The sequence below is a fragment of the Cuculus canorus genome, chromosome 4 (genome assembly GCF_017976375.1).
Source record: "Cuculus canorus isolate bCucCan1 chromosome 4, bCucCan1.pri, whole genome shotgun sequence".
In the NCBI taxonomy this organism is placed as follows: domain Eukaryota; kingdom Metazoa; phylum Chordata; class Aves; order Cuculiformes; family Cuculidae; genus Cuculus; species Cuculus canorus.
In genome coordinates this window covers 64,848,409-64,873,158 of record NC_071404.1, presented here as the reverse complement: position 1 = coordinate 64,873,158, position 24,750 = coordinate 64,848,409, and the positions used below count along the sequence as shown (strand labels likewise).

General features: G+C 38.9%; 1 protein-coding gene across 1 annotated transcript in view; it reads right to left on the bottom strand.

Annotated features, from left to right (window-relative positions):
- LOC104067523 (sodium/bile acid cotransporter 7) overlaps positions 1 to 24,750 on the bottom strand; it is a 105,307-nt gene that overhangs the window by 9,052 nt on the left and 71,505 nt on the right. The window contains exons 4-7 of the mRNA XM_054065551.1: positions 24,286 to 24,451; positions 21,094 to 21,145; positions 19,529 to 19,602; positions 2,170 to 2,315 (exon numbers count right to left, since the gene is read on the bottom strand). Of these exons, the coding sequence (XP_053921526.1) occupies positions 2,170 to 2,315; positions 19,529 to 19,602; positions 21,094 to 21,145; positions 24,286 to 24,451 (438 nt within the window). The remainder of the gene's footprint in view (positions 1 to 2,169; positions 2,316 to 19,528; positions 19,603 to 21,093; positions 21,146 to 24,285; positions 24,452 to 24,750) is intronic.

Genomic DNA, 24,750 nt, shown 5'->3' with positions numbered 1-24,750 from the left:
ACGCTCCAGCACAAATGTAAACCCTTAAATAAAATCCAAATCTTTAAAAATAAATAGGCTATATTCCCCTCAGAAACACCAGCATTTAACTATTGTTAAACCTAGCTGTTTGAGATTAGTATTTGGATATTATTCAGAAAGAGACTTTGGAGAGAGACACCGTTCCACATTTAGTTTGGGAAAACAATTTTTTAACTTTGTAGTTTGGCAGATTCTGCTGCCATATTTACAAACTAGAAATACCTTAGTGTAGATGAACCTCTAAATATTTAAATTCAATTTCATACAACCAGATCACATGTACTATCATAATTAAGTAAGAATGTCACTGCAGCTGAGTACTGTGACTGGATAACCGTCTCCCCCTGCAAGAGAGATGCCAAAACGAAGCCAAGGTGTTTATAGAAAATAAACATCAAGGGTGATGATGACATGTTTATTTTCAAAGCAGGAGACCATTATCCAGTCACAACACTCACTGCTATTATACTTATTATAACTGTACCAGACCCACCCTCATTGATTTTTTTCAAAGAGTAATTAAAATAACATTTGTGAATAATACAGAAGACCAACTGAAGAAACTGCCGCAACAGAACAACAATCCCCCAAAGTGGTTCTACGGCAGCATTACAGTCTGATTAGCACAGGAGGTTTATTTGACGCTTAATGAATAAGAAACTAGTGCTGGTGAACTGAAAGTCTCTCCAGTACTGGTTGACTTTTCTGATGCCCTGTTTAAAGGCTGTGTCAACAGGCAGCAACTGAGCACAGCCCCGAAAGGCTGTTACCACCCCTTCGGATCAGGGAGGTCTGGATGAGCTCCAGCCCTACTCCTGGTCTTGGCAGCAGAGAGCAGTTAGATCCTGAAGAGAAGCCAGCATTGCAGGGATCCTTCTGTCACTGGGAGCGTCAACTTTAGGCTATCTTTCTACAGGAATTTTCTTTTTCTGCACAGGAATTTTCTTTACACAGCCTGTTATGTCTCCTGGTAATTTCTGATCCAAAACAATCATGACTTACGGAGAAATGATATATGATTCTCAAGTTTCCATTTTTTTGAGCTATGATAAGTATATCTTGACAAGGTCTTATTTCGGGACTCATTTCTGGGAATTTGAGAGTTTTCATGCTTTTTTACAACCTAAGTAACCAAAAGCCACACAAAAATCACTGATTTATGGAATTTTACCATTCAAGTTAGCAAGGTGACTTGAGTGGAGTGAAGCGTGTAAAATGGCAGTCTTTTGAGTTTTGCTGAAAATTGGAAAAATGGAAGTTATCAAAAAAAAGTCTTCACTGATAAGTGGAGAATGCAGGGTACTGGTGGCATGGGCTTCCTACAGAAGGTCTCAATCTTCACCTGAAATGACTGTCAAAAACTGGTTCAGTTGCCACTGCTTCTTGATCCTCATTATCTCAGAACACTAAAGACAGCAGTAAAATCAGTCGCATGCACTAGCTTTCTGGTAGGTGGTAACTACTGTTCTGAGAACCTGACTGAAAGCATTGCTGCTATTTCATATAAATAACAGAATGGCTGTCAGATGCAAGTAGCTTTGATTTGTACTGAAATAAGTGTAATTCGAATCAGTGATGTTGATGCAAGACCCCCTAGGTTATATTCTATAATCCTTCAAGCTATCACATATCATAATTTTGGGATGAAATCTGATGCACCCAACTCCCGTCGTCTGCTTGATATTGTAAAGGGTGACCCAAATAGGAAGAAAAAAAATTAAAACTTTTCATCCTGCTTCAGTTCAATTCAGAAAGTACGCTCGTTTTACCCCGTTTCCCCAGCTCCGTGCCACTGGACAAATCTTTGTCACTTTTCCATAAGGGAAATCCAAAGCTGTCATTATTACCTAAAGACAGGGGCATTCTTATCAGGCATAATCTCAATTCATAATTTGGATGAATTCATAATTTGAATTAACTGTAGAGGTCCAGCTTCAAAATTCGAGCCCTTTCAGAACCAAGGAGAACAAAGCTCAGCATTTTTAATTTGATACTACTGTTACTATCACTGTCATAAAGGAAATAAAGAAACAAAAACATGCCTACCACGGGATCTCCAAGAAGGAACATGAGGAGTTCAAGAGATATTTAGGTATTTATTTTCCTTATAGCACACCTTCCTTCATAAATCAAGCGAGCAACTCTTACCTTTTGCCTAGAAACCATCCAAGATTTTATTGTTGGTACCAACAGACTGCCAAGAAGAATCTGAGCAGGATGATAGATGAGTAAGGGGACGGAAATTAAGGACAGGTGCTCATAACCCGCAAATACTATCTTCAACATTGGAATCCCTGCAGGCAGAAAAACAAGAGACAGACTCTCACCTCAGACTTTGAGCTCCAGATAAAAGCAAAATGTTTTATGTTGCATTGACATTTCACAAAAAACAAAAAATAAAACAAAAAACCAAAACCACCCCAAACCACCTATATTAAAAAAAAAAAAACCTAATCCAAACAAACCAGCAAGAACATAAACAGAAACCAAAAACACACAGCAGAGAAAATTCTGGGGCAGAAAGGAAGAAGAGGAAGAAGTACAGGAATGTAAAAAAAAAATCTTTTCTAATAATGCTAATAGCTGTCAAACTCCTGCTGAAGACTTGATTTAAAATACATTCTGCTGTAGCATGACTGTTTGCTAAGCGTAGTGCTATACTGCTTATTTACTTCCTCACACCGTGGTCCATTTTGTGTTTTCATGATTATCCTCCGCCCAACCTGCCCAACTCCTGTTTGTAACCTTTCTTCAATCCGTTCACCGCTGGAGGAGGGGTGTGTTTTCCTGACATATTTCGTGCCAGGTGGTGAGTACCCAAATGGCAGACTTCAGTGCTTAGTCCAGGTAGAGTCAAGTACTCTACAGTTGAGTGCTCATGTGTATTTAGAGAATAAAACTCTCTGCTCTACCTGAATGTTTCTGAAAAGATACAGCAGGAGATATAAAGGTTTAGTGAACTGAGTGAGCAATATGAAGTGATCATGCCTATGAAGAGTCAGGGAGCAGCTGGAGTACAGAAGGTTATAGATGCTGGAAGAAGTGAGTGTGAAGTGCTAGAGATGGGCTATTTTTCCTAAGAGCTTGAATTTGTGCTCAACAGTGCTAATTCTATTACTCACCTCCATGCATCAACTTCCCCCTTGATGATGTGATATGTAAAATTAAATTTGATTTAGTTTTGCAGTAATTAAATTGATTATGTTTACTTTGAACATATTATTGTTGAATTATCTCTTTAAATCTTGGAACTTTGCTGCTATGCTCCACGAAGCATAGGCGTGTGTCAAACTTGCAACAACCTCTTGCTTGACCAGACCTCACCAACAAGAGCAGGTGCGATTCCTCAGGAGCCACCTGTGTACATACCTTATTTTCTCTCTCATCTTAAATGTCATTCTAGGAACCTTCCACCAGCATCAACCTTGCAGCAACACAGACTACACACAGTTTTCACAGAGCTCATCTGTGCGTCTCCTCTCTTAGTAGTGACAAAAGCTGAGCGTTGTGCCATATGCCGTCCACTCCCCATTAGGAGATGTTTCAGATCAGCCAAAGTTGCCCTGTTTACATAAACTTTTGTCTATGTCTTGGATAGATTCCCATTCTCAATACCTTTTCGGGTTTCCCTTAATAAAAGTTGCCTCTTCCCTATGTGAGAAAACAGCTTATTGCTTAAATATTTATCGCTCCACCAGTATCCCACTATTGCTGACACAGTCCAGGTTTGCTGAAATCTTCATGATGTTTCGATAGCACCATTTCTTGTAATTATTTTGATTAGCTTCATCACATTACACCAGAAACAGTCTTGCCCTCATTCTAGTAGCATTTACTTATGTGGGTATTTGCAGGGAAAGATTAAATCAAATAAAGGCTTGAATGCTTAATTTCAATACTATAATTACCTTCAAAACATCATGGACCTATCACACAACAGGGCTGCTTATTATTAACACTAATTTCTGGGGCTAGGGAATAGATAGTATTTGGATAGAAATTAAATGGCCATTTCCATTATACAAACAAGTGTAATTTACTCCAAATGCCTATGATACTGTGTTTGTTAACGGATACAGGTTTTATTGCCTGTTTCCAAGTCTCAACTTGACCCTTATGAGTCCTAACCACAGAAAAATAGAGTCCCAGGCTATGAAGATGCTATGTTTATGTTTGCAAGACAGTACCTGGTGTTTTGGTAGTGCAATTTCATCCATCCAAAAATACTTTAGTAAGCTGAGCAGGACTGCTACAGAGAATTGGAGAACACTAAAATGACTAGCCTAAGACAACACACAAAACTAAAGGCAGAGACATGAATAAAATGTATCCAAAGTGACTGAGACATGCTTTAAATCTCTGTACATTTTCTGAACTGAAGGAAAAGATGAGAAAATTCAGCCTAAAATGTAAATTCTCTAGAGGAAAGCTATTTCAGTAAACTAGGAAAAGAAAATTAAAGTTGTCAAATATAAATACAAAATACTATAATTAGTGTGACAATATAATTAGATCATTGGATGGAAAGAGGTTCTTAATTCACAGCTTGTTTAAATACATGTCACAACAATAGATTCCTGTAAGCCACTAATGAGCAATTGAAGTTCTTGTTATCTACCACGAAAAACTAACCAGTGAAGAGAAGAAATAATAATAATTTCTTGCAGGTAAGCATCTGTTTAATGGAAATAAAAATCCCTATTGCCTTTTCATACACTTTCTGATTTTTGTAATTCCACTTTTGCCAGTGTGCAACTCTCTCAGAAAATATTTCATGACAGATCCACAGAACACAGCCGCAAATGCTTGTGTCAGTAATGTTACCACAAAGCTAAACAAAGCAGCATGGGTTTTATTTATTTTTAAAAATGTTGTCTGAACTTTTTCGTAGCAATACACAGTAACTGTAAGCATTATCAGACTCCTAATGTTTTCCACAAAACTCATGCAAATTCCTAATGAGGAAAACCATATTTTAATGGTTACTTTTCGTTCTCTTAAAAATAATAAAAAAATGGATTTAAAAATATATATAAAACACTTGGAAAAAAAAATCAAACAAAAAACCCAAATAAAATGAAACGAAATCCCAGCCAAAGGAAGAAAAGTGGTAGTATAATGCCTGGGCTGATACTGTATGCTCTCTCTTAGCCTGTAATGCATCTTCAACATGAGATTATGAACAAGCACTAAGAGAAGCTATAACAGAAACACTGATTGAAGCAGTAGTGATGTGAACAGGTGCTGCTGTAACAAAACTAAAAAAGTGAGTGAGACAAGTTTAAATCTATCAGATAGACAGCAAGGAATGAAGGTGCTAAGCAAAATGGGTATGATTATCTTTATTTTGTGCTGTCCACTCCTCTTTTCCTCATCTTTTATAGCATATTGCTTCCAGTGCTAATGGGGTATGATACCTATACTAAATCGAAAACAAGTAACATTTTACACAGGATCAAATCATATATTAAGCCCCAGACCACTACCTTAGTCTTAAGCATCCTCAAAGTACACGGCAGTTCTTCCCTTTCCCCAGCTCTCCATTATTACTCGAGTATTTATTTGCCATCTGGAGCATGAAGGCTGCATTCACGTGTATAAAGAATAATGCCTGTAAGGATTTTTTGTTTTGTTTTCAGAAAGCGATTAATCATGCTTATCTGAATTTCAGGGTAATTGGACTTCCATGGGTTTTCATCCTGATTGACACTGGAGGAGGAGAACTGATTATGACTTTATTTACCATCTTTTCGTTAAGTTTTAAGACTGCTGTCATCCCCTGAAGGCTCATGCCACAAACACCCATTGATGTTGCTGTGGTTTATGAAGTTACAGGCTTCCAGCGGCTTGGTTCAGCTTCTCTGCCAAAGACCCTCACTCGCTACACATCACAAGAACTGAATGACAAAGTGCTCCTCTGTGGTTTGGTGCCAGCTCTGGCAGCTTTACTCAAAGTAGGGCTGTAACAGGCTGTTGAGTTGCCAAAACCTTTTAAATGGTCTTATCACAGGAATGTATGTCCAGCTTTTGGACCAGAGGTGACCAAAGACTGCGACAGGCACAAGTCAGGATTGTATCCTATCCTTAACCAAAGAAATAAGAAATGTGGTATGCAGGAGGGTGAGAAAGCAGCACCTCACCTGACCAGGACAACGGAGAGCTGTAACAGAAGGGAGGAAGCACTGAGATCGTCCCATAAATACCCCTTAGATCATTGGAGTCCCAGCTTTTTCACCCCATTTTCCCCCTTTTCTACTTTGTCTATGTTTCTCCTACCAGTGCTCCTCTGTGATCACATCTTCTTCCTTGCTCTTAGGCTCCAGTATTCAGAGACTCTTTTGCTTTTTCTGTTTGTATTTTCTCCCTGCTTCCTTTTTTCTCCTCTTTTCCACTCCTATGCTTTTAGCCCGCTTAGTTTTGCTTCCCAAGACCTTTGATTCTGCTCACCTGTGGCAGTGTAGATTTTAGGTACTTCCACTAATCACCCAGCTCCACTAAGTGCAGTGGGCACTAAAATCACAGTCCCGTTGCAACCGAGAGAAGTGAGTTAGGCCTGTCATATGGAGCACATTTCATTTTTCTCCCTGTTTGTGTCCTCACTCAGCTCATTTTATATAATAACTTTCCAAATCTGAAGAAGAGCTAGTGAGATAAAAGCTGTTTATCTGTGACCTTCAACAATGGCAAAGAAGAGTGAGAAGAGTGCTCTTACAGTCTGGCATGGGAAAACCCTGTTTGCTCTCCAATGCTCCAGGATGTATTCCAGTTTGGCTCCAAGGCTGTGGTTTATCATCCCTGGTCAAAGGCTGCTGTTTCTCTAGCAGCCTGCACAACTGAAAGCTATTTGTCCTTCCTCCAGCTTTGCACCCAGTATAACCTCCCACATTCTCCCCTTTGCTACTTTTATATTTCGTAGTCCCCTTCTTAAAAGGCCCATGAAAATATTATGCTGCACTTCACTACATTTAGTTAACAATAAAATAATAATAATAAAAAATCCTGAAAGATTTGAAGGTATTTTTAAGATAATTTAAATAGAGGACTCTTTTCATCTAGCTATCACTGCAGTAATATAAATGAAGCAAATTAATTTTAATGCTCCGAGGTACTGATTCTGTGTCACCGTCACTGACAGGATCCAACTAGACTTTATGAGATGGCATTTGACTTTATGGAAGTGAGCACTATGCACGCATTTACAATTTTACAGGGACTTTAAGCTGTCATGCTGAAAAATGTTTATAAAACATTAATCAAAAAATGCCTCTTTAATACAATGCATTGTCTGAAAGATGTTAGAAGGCACATATTGTAAATGGATTCTTTTTCTGACTAAAGTAATTTCTACCAAAAGCCATTCCCCACTGCTATACAAGTACACAGCGTGGAGGGATAAAGAGCACTTTCTCAGCACATTACTACCTGATCCAAACACTTGGGAAATCACTAATGTACAGCATGCCATATTTCCATGTCACACATGACACATTTGTCTAAAATTACCCAACAGAGTTTGACATTGCAGCATATTCCATAGCAGAGCTTTCAACTGACATCTGCCAAGTAAGAACTTCAAGTAGGAGCTTTCTTCTTCTAACAAGCAAGTAAGAGTTTTCTTTTATCCTATACCCATGATGGAAGTGATAAAACAATAAGTACTAGAAATCAGGCATTTTTTTTCTATTTTAATATGTTTATTTTATGCTTGCTGAATGTGTAAGCTCCCCTCAAAGCACTGTTTCATCATTTGCTGTTTTCTATCACATTGCAATGGTTTCAGAGAACTTAATAGAACACTTCTATTACCACTGAAACACAGGCCATTGTCTCTCATGCCCAAAGCAGAATTATTGCTAGATGCTCTACTTACATACTTTACTGTATAGGTTTTTCCCCTTCAATGTCTTCATAACAAACAATTTATCCTAAAACTTTATTGCTTACATTACTGAAACACATTCCAAATCACAAAAGGCTGCAGCATTTCTTCTTAGGAAAAGAGGTTTGGTACAAAACAAGGTCATCTCTAGGGCTCTGGAACTACCAGACATTTAGGAATCAGAACAATCCTCACAAAGAGGCTGTGGAAGTACTTTGAAGAAAAGCCTTAGCCTCTGGATTTTCAATTCTCCTGTCTACTCATCTATACATTTCAGAACTCTCAATTGCCACAATCTTCAAGTACAATACACAAAATGAATCAAGTGTATGGTAATAGCATCTCTGACACTCTCCATGCTACTCTCTTCCTGAAGAATACTCTCAGGGGTTGATGTAAAGGGAACATTAGTAGGCTAAATAGAAACTTCTTTTTTTTCAATTGAGAAAAGGGCTGTAAAGAGGGGTAAATATTGCATTAAACCCCTCCCTATGCTGTCAGAGCAGGAGGCTTCTCGGCTTTTCTCTGCAAAGACAGTGCCAAATAAGCACCTGAAACTTTACTGTCAAGTTTCAGAATATTATTGCATGTGGTCCAGTGACTGCACAGTAGGTCAGAGGGGATCTGGGCAGAATCCATTTTAGAGGATTATAAAAGGTTGTTCATGCAGAGCAACCAGAATAGAAAGACACTTCTAATCACTCGTTTGAAAACTTTCTTAAAGGTTTCCATGTTTCTTCTCAGGCAAATCAGATCGCAATGGTTAGTTTTGACGAGACAGAAGTTTATATACTATGCCTACCCTCAGCAAAGACTACAGAGGGATAGAAGATGTTGATTGTCCTTGTTCAGACTCTGTTATGACATATTAAGATCACGACAGGAGAAGATGCTTTTGACAAATTACCTGGTTATGGGTTCTTTTTGCTATATCCTTGTCCTCTCCAGAGCATGCACTGAACTAAAATTAAATGCTTTTCCCTCACGTCCAGTTTATTTCAGGTATGGGATTAGCTGAATAATATCTGACATCTGTAACAATACGAATATTTGCTTGCTACTGAGTATTCCCGTTTCAACTGAAGAAAGCACCTTCCAATGTAATAGGAAATCATATTATACCGGAGGGAGAACACATTACTTGAAGCCGAGCCTGAAAGAGGCAGCCAAGCTCTTCCTCAGGTGAAAAACTCCTCAGGGGAAAATTTGGCAATCCTTTTCCAGCCCCACTCCAGCTGCAACTCTGAGATTTCTTTTGCTCTTAGCCCTAACTGAGAGATCCTAGACTTTACAGTCATTTTGTACCCTGCAAAGGAATCAAGGCTGAGAGAAGGAATAGACAACCTTTGCCAGGAAGAAGCAATAGTGCCAAGACAAGATTCCATTCGCAGAGGCTGGGCAATGGTTTACAATCGTACAAGGTTTGTACCTTTGGTTCAACTGTACCTTAGTGACAAAGCCTAACATTACCATGGAAATCTGACTTTTGCTGGTAGGCATAAAATGATCATCCATCAGCACAACCACAACTGCTTCCAGCCAATATGACAGTTGGTCTCTGATTGGGAAGGATCTGCAATGTTTGTAGCAGTTGACACTACAGTCCCCTCGCCATTTTGCCTACATATATGCTGTAGGAAAACTTGTCCTTAGAATATTTTCAGGGAAAAAAGATACCTTTTTCTGTGTGTTTTTATTGTTCAAGTCAGTGATAAGTGTAATGGAAAGCAAAAACCAGGCTCACGAATTGGTAAAAACAAACATCTGAGGGGAAGGTTTCACAAGGGACTGGTGAGACATTAAGGGAGCCTGGAAGAGCTGCAGGGGAAAACTGCAAACCAGAGGACTATCCCAGTTCAGTTAAGAGATCTGTGTGGACCCTAATCCTCAAAAACATTTTCACCTTTACCACTCTCATTGAGGAAGAAGAATGACTTACCAGAATATTCAACAAGCCTTCACATTATGTTAAATTGCCTTAGCTCTTTTGGAAGACTAGAATTACTGGGAAGGCCCTGTACTGAATCACAGCAACGTGGTCACAGATTAACCATTATTTTTTGGAAACCTACACTGTGCTGTAGTATTTGAGTAAAGAGGAGAAGGAGAAAGAGAAAGCATTAAGAAATAAGATATTTCTTTTGCCCTAACTCTAAGAAGAATAAAAAAAAAGAAGAAAAACTAGTATGGTTTGAATGCTTTTACTAAGTCTTGTTCTTCAGGTAAATGGCTCGCTATACTCATCACAAAAATCCGTAATTCAAGTGCAATGTAAGTACAGTTACTGGAAAAAAGCACATCTTGATACTATCAAAATTTTAAGTAAATAAAAATGTAAATGCTGGGAGGAAGAGACAGAAAGTACACAGTTTGTCTATTTCTGGGTTTTCAATGGGTGCACTCAGATTGGAAGTGATGTTTACTGAACAACACAGGCAATCTCACCAGCTGCTAACAATGAAACATTTAACACCAACAACTAAAAGAAGACTAGTGCTTTAGACTCCAAAACACCTCCACCTGTCTGACAACATGGTAGTAGTAATTAGTTAAGAGGGAATTCAAGAATGAATTAAACCACCATAAGCCATATTTTAACTGTGACTTATCCTTAATTTGGCACCACAATGAAGGCAGAACAACACTGCAAGCTGATCCTCGCACATCACTGCTCTTTTTATTCCTTCGGTATCAGTTCACTTTTCATAAATATAACATATTCGAGAAACAGGGTAAATTCTTTCTTGTAATTTACCAGCAGTATCTAAGCTATGACATTTAAATAAACGGAATTCAAACACTCCCTTCTCTTCTCTATAAATTTTGTAGCCAACACTTGTTGGAGGTTTAATAGGTTAGACCTACTAATGAAAGGAATTCTGGACAATGAGATCAGTAAATGTCCTAAAAACAATAAGATGAGGTTCAATGAATTTGATTATTTCCTGGAACATTACTGCCTTTTCCACACACACCTGAGGCTAAGATTTCTCAGCATTAAAGTTTTGATTATGTGGATCTTATTTACACATATTATTAAAAAAGCCATTATAAACATGTTTTGTAGTCATACTTATTATATTTGTAAACACATGCAGGAGAGGATTATGCTCCAAACTGTTTCATACTATTTTTTAATTAGATTTTTCTAAAGCTTTTTTTCTCCTGAAACCTTGATGCAAAAGAAAACATTATACACAAATTCATTATAAAAGGTAGAACAAAAATCACTTCTTTTCTCAAAGAAAAAAAATTTTTTTAGGAATACGGGCATATTTTTTTCCTTTAGTTCTCTTTTCATCTGATCAAATTTTCTATTCTATCAAGAATAGAAGATGTGAGGCCGAAAAGCTTCAATGCTCCAGTCATTTGTGAAGGCATTTTGAGAAAACAGCTGACTACCTAGAAATATTGAGGGATACCATGTCCTACTCTAAAACTCAATGGACTAGAGTTATGTGTTCACAGTGGTCATTGCAACTTTACGAGGAGGATCTCCTTTCCAGCTTCCCAAGAATATTCTGTAATATGAGATTTCTAAATTTTGCTGCTGCTGGTTTTTCACAGCTTTGCACCCACTGTTTTAGAAGTTTCTGGAGACAGCAGCTCACACTGGCTGCCAGAAGGTGCAATGAGTGCAGCAAATGTAGATGCAACTCTCTCAGGGAGACTCAACATCATCTTCAATACTTGCCAGCTTTAGTATGGGTGACACTTGTAGCCTCTGCCAGCTTGAGGTAAAAAAAAAAATCTTAAGTCATGTCCAAACGTGGATCTTCCCAAGGGTAACCTGTCAGCTGTCTGCTGAATATAATGTTGTTTCTTAAAGCAGATAAATTAACTTTAACTCTTTTTGGTGGGGAGGGAGGACTCCTGTGTCATTACCATTTTACAGATGGATATGTGTGTTTATTTTTTTTTTTATTTAATATTATAAAGAGGTATGAGCTTGCTGTCATTAAAAACCTGCGATTTGGTTTTTAGTGTCTGATTCAATTACGTGTACATCTGGGAAGACACACAACCAAATAAATAATTGGAGAGGTGCAACTCTGAAATGACAATTGTTATTCATCGATCTCTTTCTGCAAGTCGAGATTTAGAGATGTAAACTTCAAGTGAATGAGATCTCCTGGGTGAGATTCTTCAGTTCAAACACAGTAAACAACTGTTGTCCTCTGATGCACATTTTAGTACTGCTGGAGGCAAACTTTCTAAATATTAATAAAAAACCTACTACTGGCGGAGTATACAGATGAAAAGGAAGCACTGGGAGCTGGTACAGAATTTCCTGCCACATTCTAAGTCTAATCAAAGAAGCATATGTTTCAGGTCAGAAAGAAAAGGAGATTCCCTAATTTATTCTTGTATTTCCCCTTCTAGAACCACATAGAGGTCAAAATTCAGTAAAATGCAATAGATTAGACATGCTGTAGTGTGAACTTTGTGATTTAAAAAACAAAGGAAAATCAGGTACTCTGTGCCCAAAAGCCACTATAACTCACTGGACTATGCCATTTCCTACTTTTAAATCGGCCTGCCAGCACAGTTCCTTTCTGAGCCCCTAGGGATGCTCTGGTCTGAAGGAGGCAAACGGGGGGTGCTTGCCCAGCCACGCATGTGAGTAGCAAGGGAAAATAAAAGATGTGCTCTGGCACAGACTCTTGCAGTGACCACAGCCTACTCAAACTGCCTGTTTGAATTCTCGTGCTGATAGCCCCTTCAAATAGTGGTGGCCTTGGTGTTATAGAAATGCTTGCACACGCAAAATGGCATCTCACCTCAGATAGGTTTGTCTGTTCAAGCAGGAAACATTCATACTATTCCCAACTACAGAAATCTTCAGTCTATATTTCGTTTTGCTACTATTCTGATATGACAGCTGTACTGGAAATAACATTTCCCAGGCATTGTTTGGGGTCTACTTCGAAAGAAGACATGCTAATTAAATGATAATAACCTGACTGATTGGATAGTTTGTTAAGAACCAAATGGTTTTAGAAGACTGTCAAGCTAGGAAAGGTGATCAACCTGCCCTCAAGCTGGGCTACGAAACCTAGGTGCTAACATGAGAGAAGCGCAGTAGATCCAGGTGCTCCTGCTCTCCCTGCTATCATCTTACTTAACACAAATCTCTAAATTCTTATTTTCCAGAGACAGAGAGAGGACAGAGAGAAGGGGAATCACAGAGCAGAGGAAAAATCGCAGCAAATCACTTGCTGGTCCTTCCAAGTAAATGCTGGGCAAAGACTGAAGAGATGAAAAAAACCTTTTCATTTTGTCCCGAAGAATCACAGTAACAAAGCTAAAGGTTCTAGCAGCCACTAAGCCCCCTGGGATCTCAGAAGCAGGAATGGAAGCGAGTTTCTAACCCTCCAGTAGTACTGAGGGGTACCTATTGACCCAGACATGGCATCCCCAAGACGCTGATTCAAGCACATTCATCCTATCAGCTTCTCTTCTGCCTCAAGGGTGAGCAGCCACCAATTCCAGACAGAGGAGTAGCCAGATCATTTTCACTTACATTGCTCTTTCAGACACCTGGGGAAGAAATGAGGCTAGAAGTCTGTAACAGGTAAGAAAGAAAGAAAATACACAAATTAAATCACTAACAAGTATAACATGATGCACCTTCCAGACAAGGAAAGGCTAAGAGAGTTGGGCTTGGTTAGCTTAGAGAAGAGAAGGCTACAGGGAGACCTTGTAGCAACTTTCCTTAAAGGGGGCCTACAGGAAAGGTGGGGAGGGGCTCTTTATCAGGAAGCACAGTGACAGAATGAGAGGTAATGGTTTTAAGCTGAAAGAGGGGAGATTTAGATTAGATATTAGGAAGAAATGTTTTACTGTGAAGGATGGTGAGGCACTGGCACAGGTTGCCTTGAGCAGTTGTGGATGCCCCATCCGTAGAGGTGTTCAAGGCCAGGTTGCATGAGGCTTTGAGCAACCTGGTCTAGTGGAAGAGTCCCTGTCCTTGGCAGGAGGGTTGGAACTAGAAGATCTTTAAGATCCCTTCCAACCCAAATCACTCTATGATTCTATGCAAATATTGAAAGTAGGAGAGATAGTATCAAAGTCTTCTTGAAAACTTTCAGCGAACCATTATTATTTTCTATATCATTATGTAAGAGTCAGAGAAATTATTCACACACTTGTAACTAGTCACAGTTAGCACCTTGATGAATATTTGCCTTACAGGACAATTCTCTGCCAGGAGCAGAGAAAAAACACCACAGCTCAAAAACACCACAGAGTACAGCCTGAATACTCAGCGCATCACATCCAATTTTACGATCTTACTTTGTATTATACAATTATTAAGAGATGCCACCTTTTCAAAATCAAAACATGTTGGCATTTTCCTATATAAAAGAGAAATGTGATCATCATCAAACAATAAGTAGAGTCTGCGCTGGATTAGTATAGTATCTCACAGAGTTTGGGTATCAGAAAAAGCAGATGAAGCAAAAGCCTAGATAATATTAAACAGCAGTGTTTTAGGCTGTGCAAATATATTATTTATCTCTGAAGAAGCTTGTAAGGAGATAGATGTAGAAAATGCAAGCAAACTATAGATAGCTGCGAGCAGATTGGAGCTATATGTGAGCGCGATGCACTCTGTCACACTGTGCAGCTGGGGAGCTCAGGGGAAGTCATGGGCTGATTAATCCATAGCTTAGATGATCCGCTCACAGACAACCGAGTTGTCTCTGAATCTACTTGCGCATTACAGCAGGCTTTTAAGAACTGTTCAAGAACAGCCTATTAGTTCCGTACTGGAGTGGTAAGAAGGTGAGCATTTAAAAAAATATATGTGATTGAAAATAAAACAATAAAAAGAAAGTTAGCGCTTTAGCTTTTGTTTGCAAAATTAACTCCACTCTTTCCTGAAACTTTGACTGCATTATTTTAAGAATTCCATGGTGAAAGAACTGCTAAATTGATAAATCCAAATGAGGAAAAATGCACTCTGCATCACAAACAATACCTTGATTTTATTATAAGGTTGTTGTTTTGATAATTTTTTTACCTATCTGCTGTCCATCATACCTATAGTACTAACATTTGTACTTATGGTAGCCAAAATAGACAGCGATACTCCATTTTTTGCTAATAAAATAATTTTACGTACTAAATAGTAAGAATTAAAGTGAAAATATTTTTTTACAATCCTGCATTTTATTTTGGAACTGTAACTTCTAGCTAGCAATTCACTTTGCAAAACATAAAATAATGTTCTGCACTTGGCTGCAACTTCTGTGTAAATGCAAGCAACAACTGCAGTATTTTTTTAGATGAGCTGCACTGATATAGCTTTGCACTTCCTTGAGGCCTCTTCTCTTCTCACTGAATGAACTCCAGGGAATGGCATCATGTCGGGCTTTCCAGATGGATTATGTGAAGCCATAGCTCAATGTCATTTTCAATAGCAAGGCTCATAATTAAAGGTCAAATAGTCACTTCATCTGCAATCAATCAATAGAAGAAGTACTAATACTAAGTACTAATCAATCAATGGCAAATGCACTAATAAAAGCCATGCATCAAATGTCTGCATGTGTGTGTGCTCACATGTACTGTGCATATATGTGAGTAGGGAGAAGGAGAGAAAGAGAACAAAGTGTGGGTGAATGCGCCAGAGGGCATTGTGAATACTATATTTGTCTTTGCTCTTTGTAAGTTTATATCCTGTTATTAAGTGAAATACAAATAAACGTTAGTTTTTCTGCATACATGAAGCACTGTATTCAAAAAACTGCCAAAGCACCCACCTCTATGCAGAAATATCGGCTTGTGTTCCTAACTAAGAAACACAAAGGCACCTACCCTGTGTAATTTGTCCTTACACAAACATGCCCTGCACTCTGATCTTTGAGACAAAAAGTGTGTCAACTGTTCTGTCTACAAAATAAAACCCAGCATATGGGAACAGCACTCATCTCCGTGCAGAGCAAGCACTTATTCATGGATTCAACAGTGGAAGTGGCAGTTGGCCTCATGAGCATGCACTGCATGGGAATTAGTTGGTTTCATAATATGGTGTGGGAGAAAGTGACTTATAAAAGTCTTCTCATGCCTCTCCTATTACCACTTCTAAAGCTTTAAAGCTGTCAGCTCTTCTCCCACTTTAGTCGGTGCCATTCTAAGCTCCCCAGGGAATGGGCCAGACGTACCTATTTGGAGTTTCACCTGCCAAGCTGAGAGAAATCAGTTTCAAAGTGAAAGAACAAGTGTTGGGGGGTCATTTATACACTACCACTGGAATCTTGAAGACAAACAAAGCAGAGCTCCACAACGGATGTGAAACCAGACCCTGAGCTGTGTTTGTGCTTTCAGGCGTCGTAACGACAGGGAGAGGGAAAAACTCTGTGCCACAAGAGAACAGAAGGTTTCTTCTTGCATGGTTTATAGTAAACACCTCTGGACAAGTAGAAATGTGACAACACAACAAAAGAGTAAGGGGCAAAATGCCTACATCTGTTCTTGTTTCTGCCAGGATCAGGGTGGACAAGACTGTGCTGTGGATAGATTTAACTGTCATTCAGAAATGGCTGATTCTTAAAAACAAATTAGATCTACTCTGCTTCCACCTTCAGTGAAGGAATAAATGCTAGCAACTCTGATTAAGATTCCTATGTACAACATCAGCTCAGGGGCACGCCTCATCACACTACAGCTTTATAAAATCTGATCCTCCCTATTTACATAGAAATGTGCGTTTAAGCAGCTCTATCTTATCTAGACCTGGCACTAATACCAAACAGAGTAAAATACCAGTGGTCGCAAACCCAGCCAGGTTGAAACTCATACACAGCATACACACTGATGTTGTATGCACACTGTATTGGGGTGCACAAAAGCGCAATGGGGCCTTCAAACTTATCAAAGATGCCAAAAAGAGTATTTCTCCATCAGGGGTGACCCTCAATTCAGCACATGGTGCTTCTCGCTCCATGTAAGACAAGCCTACGACCCTCAAAAAAAACCTTGACAAAGCTAAGCCCCAGAGATGACATACAGCAAGGGAAGCACAGGTCTCAGCCACCCAGGTCTCAGCTACCCAGAGATTGCAATACAGCCACTGAACAGTAAGGAAAGATAGAGCACACGTGCAAAGAATGAATGACCATCTTTGGACTAGCCTACCAGAAGGCAATCTTGCTTTCCCTAAGACACCAACTCCTCAAGGACGAAGGTAAAGCAGTTTGCCCTGAAGCTGACAAACAAAATGGTCTGTGGCAGAGAAACCGTCTCACAATACTGAGTTCCACCATCTACTGGTTTCATTTCAACTTGCACACTTATCCATGAGATATTTGTATTAGCAAGGTAGAAGTATGTATGTCTGGGGAGAAGCTCTAGCAGTCCTTGAAATCAAAGTGGCCAAACAATTTTTTTTTTGTGTGCTTGGACAAGGAAGCTGCAAAATAGAAAGCCTGACTCATTGGGCTGTAACTTGGAATTGGGAAAATGGGAGCCAAAAAGTCAAGCAAGCTAGGAATCTCAAACTAGGTTCTTCTAAAGGAGAAAATAAAATACAAAAAGGGGAGTGTCCTAGCCAAGGAAAAGTGAACTGACTTAGCTGTGTGTATAGGGTGCAGGTCAAGACAGGCTGTGTGAGGATGCTCGGTAGAGCGAGTAAAAGAAATTAAGAGTCCTCATTTTTTCTGGGTGACAGCAAGCCCCTCCACGACTTAAATATTAAAAAAAGGCTTTGTGCTTATTTTCTTAGTGTCATGGCAAGCTGTAGAAGTATTCAACAGAGCGTATATAAAACTCTTTTCACTGGGGAGAGAAGGGAAGACTTATGCATTTGTGCTGTTAAATACAACCAACTTCTCTTCTGTAGTGTCACAATTGTGTTCTAAGGTTGTAAGCACCTCCAAAGAGCAAGTAAGGTAGTGTGTTATAATGTTGTGTGCTGCTGCTTTCTATAAATACAAGTGTAGCTATCCTGCTGAATACAAGCTCATTTATTAGTTGATGCTTCAGTTCCATAGAATATTTGGCTTAAACCAGACCTAATGTCATTTAATCTATATTCTGGTCCAAGGCAGAATCAACTCCAGTTATCTAATTCCTGTCTGAGGCTTGTATGCAATAACAGGAGTTTCAAGACACAAATATGCAACATATTACAAAGATGAACTGTTTTACATTAGACAGGTTTCCCTGAATGTTAGCTTATACCATCACCATTGCAACAAAGTCCTTCCCCTTTCAAAGTCCACCTTGAAAGAGTTACTTTTTTCCTATTTTGCATCAACCTTTTATGCATTTGAGGATCACTGCTGTATTTCAGCTGTCTTCTCTCAACAATCCCAATCGGTTCAACCTTCCTCTAGGGTCACATTTTTGACATCTGTGATCTCTTTCCAGTTGGCCCACTTAATTTTTGAATTATGGAGCCCAAAACATCGTGCAAACATACAACTCAAGCCATACAACTTTTGCTACTTCTCTGCAACCCACAGGACCTAGTGTGAAAGGAAATCAGGTTAGTGCGGTATGACGTGCATTTGACAAATCTGTGGGGCCGTTATCCATTTCCTTGTTTCTTCCTAAACTGCTAAAATAATTTGCTTCAGTAGTTTCTATAAAATTAAGTTAAACTCACTGATCTATAATTCCTGTCCCCTCGTTTCCATTGCGAAAAGAGGCATTATGCTAGTCTTTTTCTTGTCTCCCAGGAACTCCTTCACTTCCCACAGACTTTCAAGGGCACTTGCTAACAGTTCTGCAGCACAGACCTGGCTGAAGCAAAGAACTCTGAGATGAGTTTTGCTATATCAAACTGACTTAGAAAACATCTCACCTAAGTCCTGACTTGTTCTTCCTCTGTTTCAGAATGAGTTCTTACCTTGTTATTTCTCTTTGACAGATACAGTCTTGAAAAGATATATATTCGGTCACCTATGCTTTATCAAACACACTTTTTCATATTTTGAAACAGAGCAAAAAAATATTCAAGAGTCATTTCACTGGCTGAACATAATGGATGAAGCAGTAGCAAGTGGGTGTAAGCATAAATGATTTAGCATTATTTTGTGAATCCCCTTCAGAACATCCTATTATCACTAAGGAGTCATAAGTGACAAACATTTCAATGATGTTTTGACAAATAAATTCTAATAAATGAAACTATCAAAAATATCTGCACTCTTAAAATAAACACACATATTCTGCTCAAGTTACGTAAAAGACAGTGTTGTCTATTTGTGATTTCTGAATACAATACATGCTTTGATTTTCACTTCCGAGCTTTTAAGTGTAAGACTGGGCAGACACACTCTACAGCCTTTCCAGTGACAAACTTCATCAGTATTGGATTAAGCAACAGAATAGAATAAGAACAAAAAGAAAAATCCAGCTTTCCATAAATAAGGTGGTCTTACTGTATAACCACTAAAATCTTGGCTGAGAAGATTATTTTGTTTGCACTATAAAAAGCATTTATTTTATCTGTGCAGGAATATTATCCTACCATTAGTATCATATTGGTATCATTACTTGTCACACTAGAACCAAAGCCATTTAAGCAGAAAAGCCAGCAACTAACAACATTTTCTTCAACACAGCAAGATATGAATGTTACTGTTGTTTTGCTCAAAAGCTTATTTCCTGACTTACCCAGGGTGAGGGATTTATGTGTAGAACAGAAAATGATAGCCACTGTGTCTGCTGGTGTGAAGCCAGAGTTATTCCTAGAAAAGAAAGAGTTTTAATAACCTCTGGTAGCAAAAACCTTAAAACATCATTGATCAAATATATTACTTTGAGGATCCATATGCACATTCATATCACTTTGATCATGTCTAGTGACAGAAATAATTCTACCCACAAATGAACAGTAGTGTTTGATTTTTTTTTTTTTTAAAGCAGAATTGTTTCTCAGTTGTGGCAAACTCTCTAATGAATATGCCCCCTAGTGAAGGAGAGGAATTCTAAACACATGGTATGTAGGACACAACTTTATTCCAGCTGAGGTTATCTTTGTGAACATGCTATATCCCCAGCAGTGGCCAGCTTGCCTCTAAAAAGAGAATGACTTACAAATTCTTTTCCTAGCATGTAATGGAAACAAAATGCCCAATTTAGATAGTACATTGAGTCTACACTATGAGCACTGCTTGGAACATGTTGTTATCTTCCACTTCAGAGAAAATCTGCATCTTAGGTTTTACATGAGTAGAATAAGGCCAGAAAGGGTGGCAAAACGAAATACAGAGACAGTTGACTGGCCAATGGATCACTCCTTGGTCCAAAGTAGGAATCATTTTATGAGATTTGAAATATTTACTGTACTGTCTGAGTTGGTTACTATCTACAGCATTTTAGATTTCACATTCGGGACATACCTTTCCCCCAGGTTAGGTCTAGCAGTTCAAAAGTTATTTAAAAATGCATTCTAAGGTCATTCTAAGGCTGTGGCACTAGAAAAGCATAAGTAGCTCTAAGACATTGCACCCTTCTTTGTGATTCTCCCTTACAGACATTGCATAGTTTGTATCAAGCATATGTCTGCTGTATTGTGGCACTTCCCATGCAGCAGAATGCTGCTAAGATGAACACTCCAGTAAGCCTAAGTGAGAGGACAGTGGTGGATACTCTGACCAGTTCCAGTGATGCACTAAGCCATTGGCTAACGCCATTCTCACAGTACTATTTTTTGAGACGTGGACGCACAACTGTTGTTCTTGATGAATATTTGGAAAAAAAAAAGCTCTACCAAACATCAGTTCAGGACAACTGTATTTTAAGAATCACCATATAAATGTAACAAATTTGACATAGACAGAGAAGAGTAAATTGCCAGCCCAGCAAATGTATCTTGAGATGTAAAAAGTCAAACTGAGTTCTTTCTCTCATATGTCATCAGCATGTCTGCAGGGCAAATAATACCTTCAGTGACATCTGTGCAAATCCATTTTTTTCAGTGGATGAGGAATAGCAGTGATTGATTGAGATTTAACAACTCTGTAATTAACACACAAGAAAGAACAGAATTCAGGTCCTGCTCTCTTAGCCTGTGAAACTCGAACAGAGAAAATGCAGCAAGGCCAATATGAAATACCAAATGAGGTCACCCCTATTCAGAAACCTGCCCTTACACATTTGCATAAACTGTATCATCCAGACCAAAGGTATTTCACAAAACAAATATTCAGTGGTTCTGATTCAGCACATTCAATTACCTTGTAGAGAAGAGGAAAGTCAAAAACATGAAGCTCATCTGAATAGAAAATACTGAAAGAGAAACAAATTAAAATTAGACCTAGATGACAAAAGTAAATATCACTTAAACCTCCGCAACTGCTGTGTACATGCCTTTTGTCCCATACAACAGGTCAGAAGCTAGACTGGACCATGTGTATCCAAAGAAATCCAATGACAGACAGCCTTTAAAGACTGTCTGGAAGAAGAATAATATGTATCATTACACTCAAGAAAGGTAGAGCTAATATTGTGGCTACACAAGCTCTTCCTGAGGTAACTCTTCTGAATCAACTCTTTCCCGACACGATGAATGGCAGCAAAGTTCACTGCATGCTACACATCTTTTTGCACTAGTTTTTTGCTTATTGGGTTGATAACATAAAATCTCTCAGATGTACTCTGGTTGTCAAGTATTTAAATTTAGCCCCTTTCTATTTAACGGGAGAAAGTACAATGTGTAAGCATGATGACAATAAATATTGTCACACACTGGGTATATCACTCTTCTGATTAATGATCATTATTAAGATAAGACCCTCATAAATGTTTTCATTCCCTCTGAGACAAAGGCTAATTCCTGAACTGGTCAGTGTACATCAAACAAAGCAGCTTTCTTTCAAGCTCAGTCAGCTTTGTTAGGGCGGATGCTTTTGGAGCATCCTGAGGGAAGCTTTCCTCTCTGACAGCTCTCCTGACACCTGCAGGGGTGGTAGGATGCACAGAGCCCACCTACGGTCTGCAGAGATATGGGGAGGAGCAGAAAGCTTCCCTGTTGTACCATGAGTAGCTGCTGGGACTGCAGAGACCAACCATCATGCCAGAGTGCAGGAAATCCCTACAGAGCTGGAGGAGAAACCCTGTGACCTGCACAGACCTTTTCTGGGTGTCTGTGGGTGGTGGGGAAGGGCTTTTGCTAACAGCAGAATCTGGGGTGAGTCCTCTCCCTTTTCTGTTCAAAACCTGTGAATGCAATAAGGCTAATGTTTCCCACAGGGCAGTGCAAGCCAAGACAATACATTTGATTTTGACCCCAGTTTACAACTGGGCAACACGGCAGGAATGTTACCTATTACCAGTGACATTTTCTGTTCTCTTACATACATTTCCTAGGATGTATAAATGTCACCTCAGCATGCACTTAATTTCTCCTTCATGAGCTATGGAAGCAATCCATTGCTCCTGAATTATGATTTTTCTGCAACTAAGTACATTAATTTAACATGCACAGGAAAAAAAAAGAAATCTCTTTATACATATAATTCTGTAAAGCAATACGCATGTGTTGCTACCGTGTGTGTATTTTGCTGTGGCTAGAACATTAACATAAAAACTATATAAAACCATTAATCAGCAGAATAATAAATGCAGTTACATTTTAAACCCCTCGTGCTAATTTCACATCCTCGTATAAGACAACACACATATTTAGCCAACACATCCAATGGCGGTACAGAAACATTTTCTAGAACACAATGTGGAAAGAAGTCATGGATGCCCCATCCCTGGAAGGTGTTCAAGACCAGGCTGGATGAAGCTATGAGAAACCTGATCTAGTGGAAGACGTCCCTGTCCATGGCAGTGGGGCTGGAACTCTTAACGTCCCTTCCAACCCAAACCATTCTATGATTCATATCCATCTCCACAACTTCTTTGGGTTTTGGTTTTATAAATACTTTAGTAAAAAATAAATGCCTAGTATGTTCCAAGCAGTTTCAGTGCTCACGTTAATATTCTTACTAACAATCTCCAGTCAGGCACACTGGCAATGAAAACGTATATGTAATGATTTTCAGTGTACCGCACTGCAAGCGGTCTATGTAATTACACATGGCACAAATGCAGAATTGTCTTGCAGAGAAATAAAACAAAGGACAAGAAAGGCAATGGAAGCAACCACTCAACGCTAACTTTTCAAAGAAGAATGTGTCTTTTTAACTAAAAAACTGCTTGTTTTTCAAAGTAGTGGTCAGCACAGTAACACAAAATTACTTCAATTTGAGTTTCACTGCATATTAAGTCACAGTTGAAAATTTCCATATCCCTCTTTTTTTTGCTGACAACTCTGTACTGATTTAATTGCATCTGGGATGCAAACCTTCTCAGATGCCTACGCAAACAAGTATTCCCTCCATTTTGAAGAAAAAGCTCTTTAGCATGGCTTCCTTTTATCTTTATCTTTCAGAATAAAGTATTTCTACAGTACCATCTATAATTTCATGTACTATTTTACACATGTATAGTGTTTCATAATCCAAAACCCTGCCACAACTAGGAAAGAATAAGAACTGACCCACAAAGGACAGGGGCAAATTTCCTACTGACTTGAGTTGAGGTTGGATTTATAGAAGATAAGTTATTTTTATTAGACAGAAACATGCACATACACACACTTCTTTCTGATTTCTTGAAATCTAACAGTTTTAAGAGCGCATGAGATGTGATTTATACTGCAGTATATTGTAGTTACCTCTCCCCTAAGCAAACTGAAATACCCATCTCTGGACAGTCTGAAGCAAGATGTGAATGCACTACTGGGAGAGAAGACAGTGTCTGTATACCACTGCCATTCCCTCGGAGGTAGTGATCTGCAAGTGTATTTTTAACTGATGGCAAGGATACCAGCAGCCTATTCTCATGTGTATGTTATTCAAGGCTGAATGAGTAGAGTGCTTCTAAAACAAACTCTGCAAGAAATGTGTTCATCCACAGAAATATATCAACACATTCGAACTCCTGACTAGTTTCTAGTTTTATAACACAGTAAGGAAGAACTATTTAAAAGTTATAACAGTGCTTTTGAGTAGCAACTCAAACCTACATCTTTCCTTTCTGTTTGGAATGCAACAGCTGTGCATTTACGGTTGTTTAATAACAAAGAAACCAAAACAGAATGGTTGTAAACACTTGGAAAATAATATCGTGCCCCTTTAGAAAGGGAGAACCTTTGAGGAATCTCAGGCACACGTAAATAGCAGGGTTCATTCCTCTCTAAATCCTTACTCAATCTCCTAAAAGCATACAGCCCCTAACAAGTCTGGTAATCTGTTTTACTGGGTGCATTAAAAGCTGTAGCCCCATGCCAGTACCCCCATAGTCCCATCCTTTCCAGTACATAAAGCTCATTACACACGTTGAGCACAGATAAAAGAGATGCTTTAGGCTGAACTTACTTATGAACACTATTATAATCAAACTAAATTTATCGAGGTCGATATTTGGATTGGCAAAAGTATCACAGAATGTTGTATAGATGATCATCAGGAGCACACAGCTGCTGATAGCGCCAAATGGAGGCTTCTTCCTTTCCAGCCAGTCCTTGATGTATCTTCGGACAATCTGAAACACAGAAACCAACAGGTTGCCTCTTTTCAAAGATGCAGGGAGCCAAGTTGGGCATCACAAAGTGAATCTGACAGCGGAAAGACACAAAGAGAAGAGAGTAATTTGGATGACGGCCACAGTGGATTTCAAAGCTTCCCTGCCACACAACTCTTCTTCTGGGGAATTTAACATTTGTAGTGCAACTTCCACTGGGCGTCCATAATGAGAGTATATTTTCAAGTACATTCAAATCCATCCTTAATCATGCCAAATGTTCTTTGCTAGCTGTCACTGAGACATGCCCATTAAGCCTC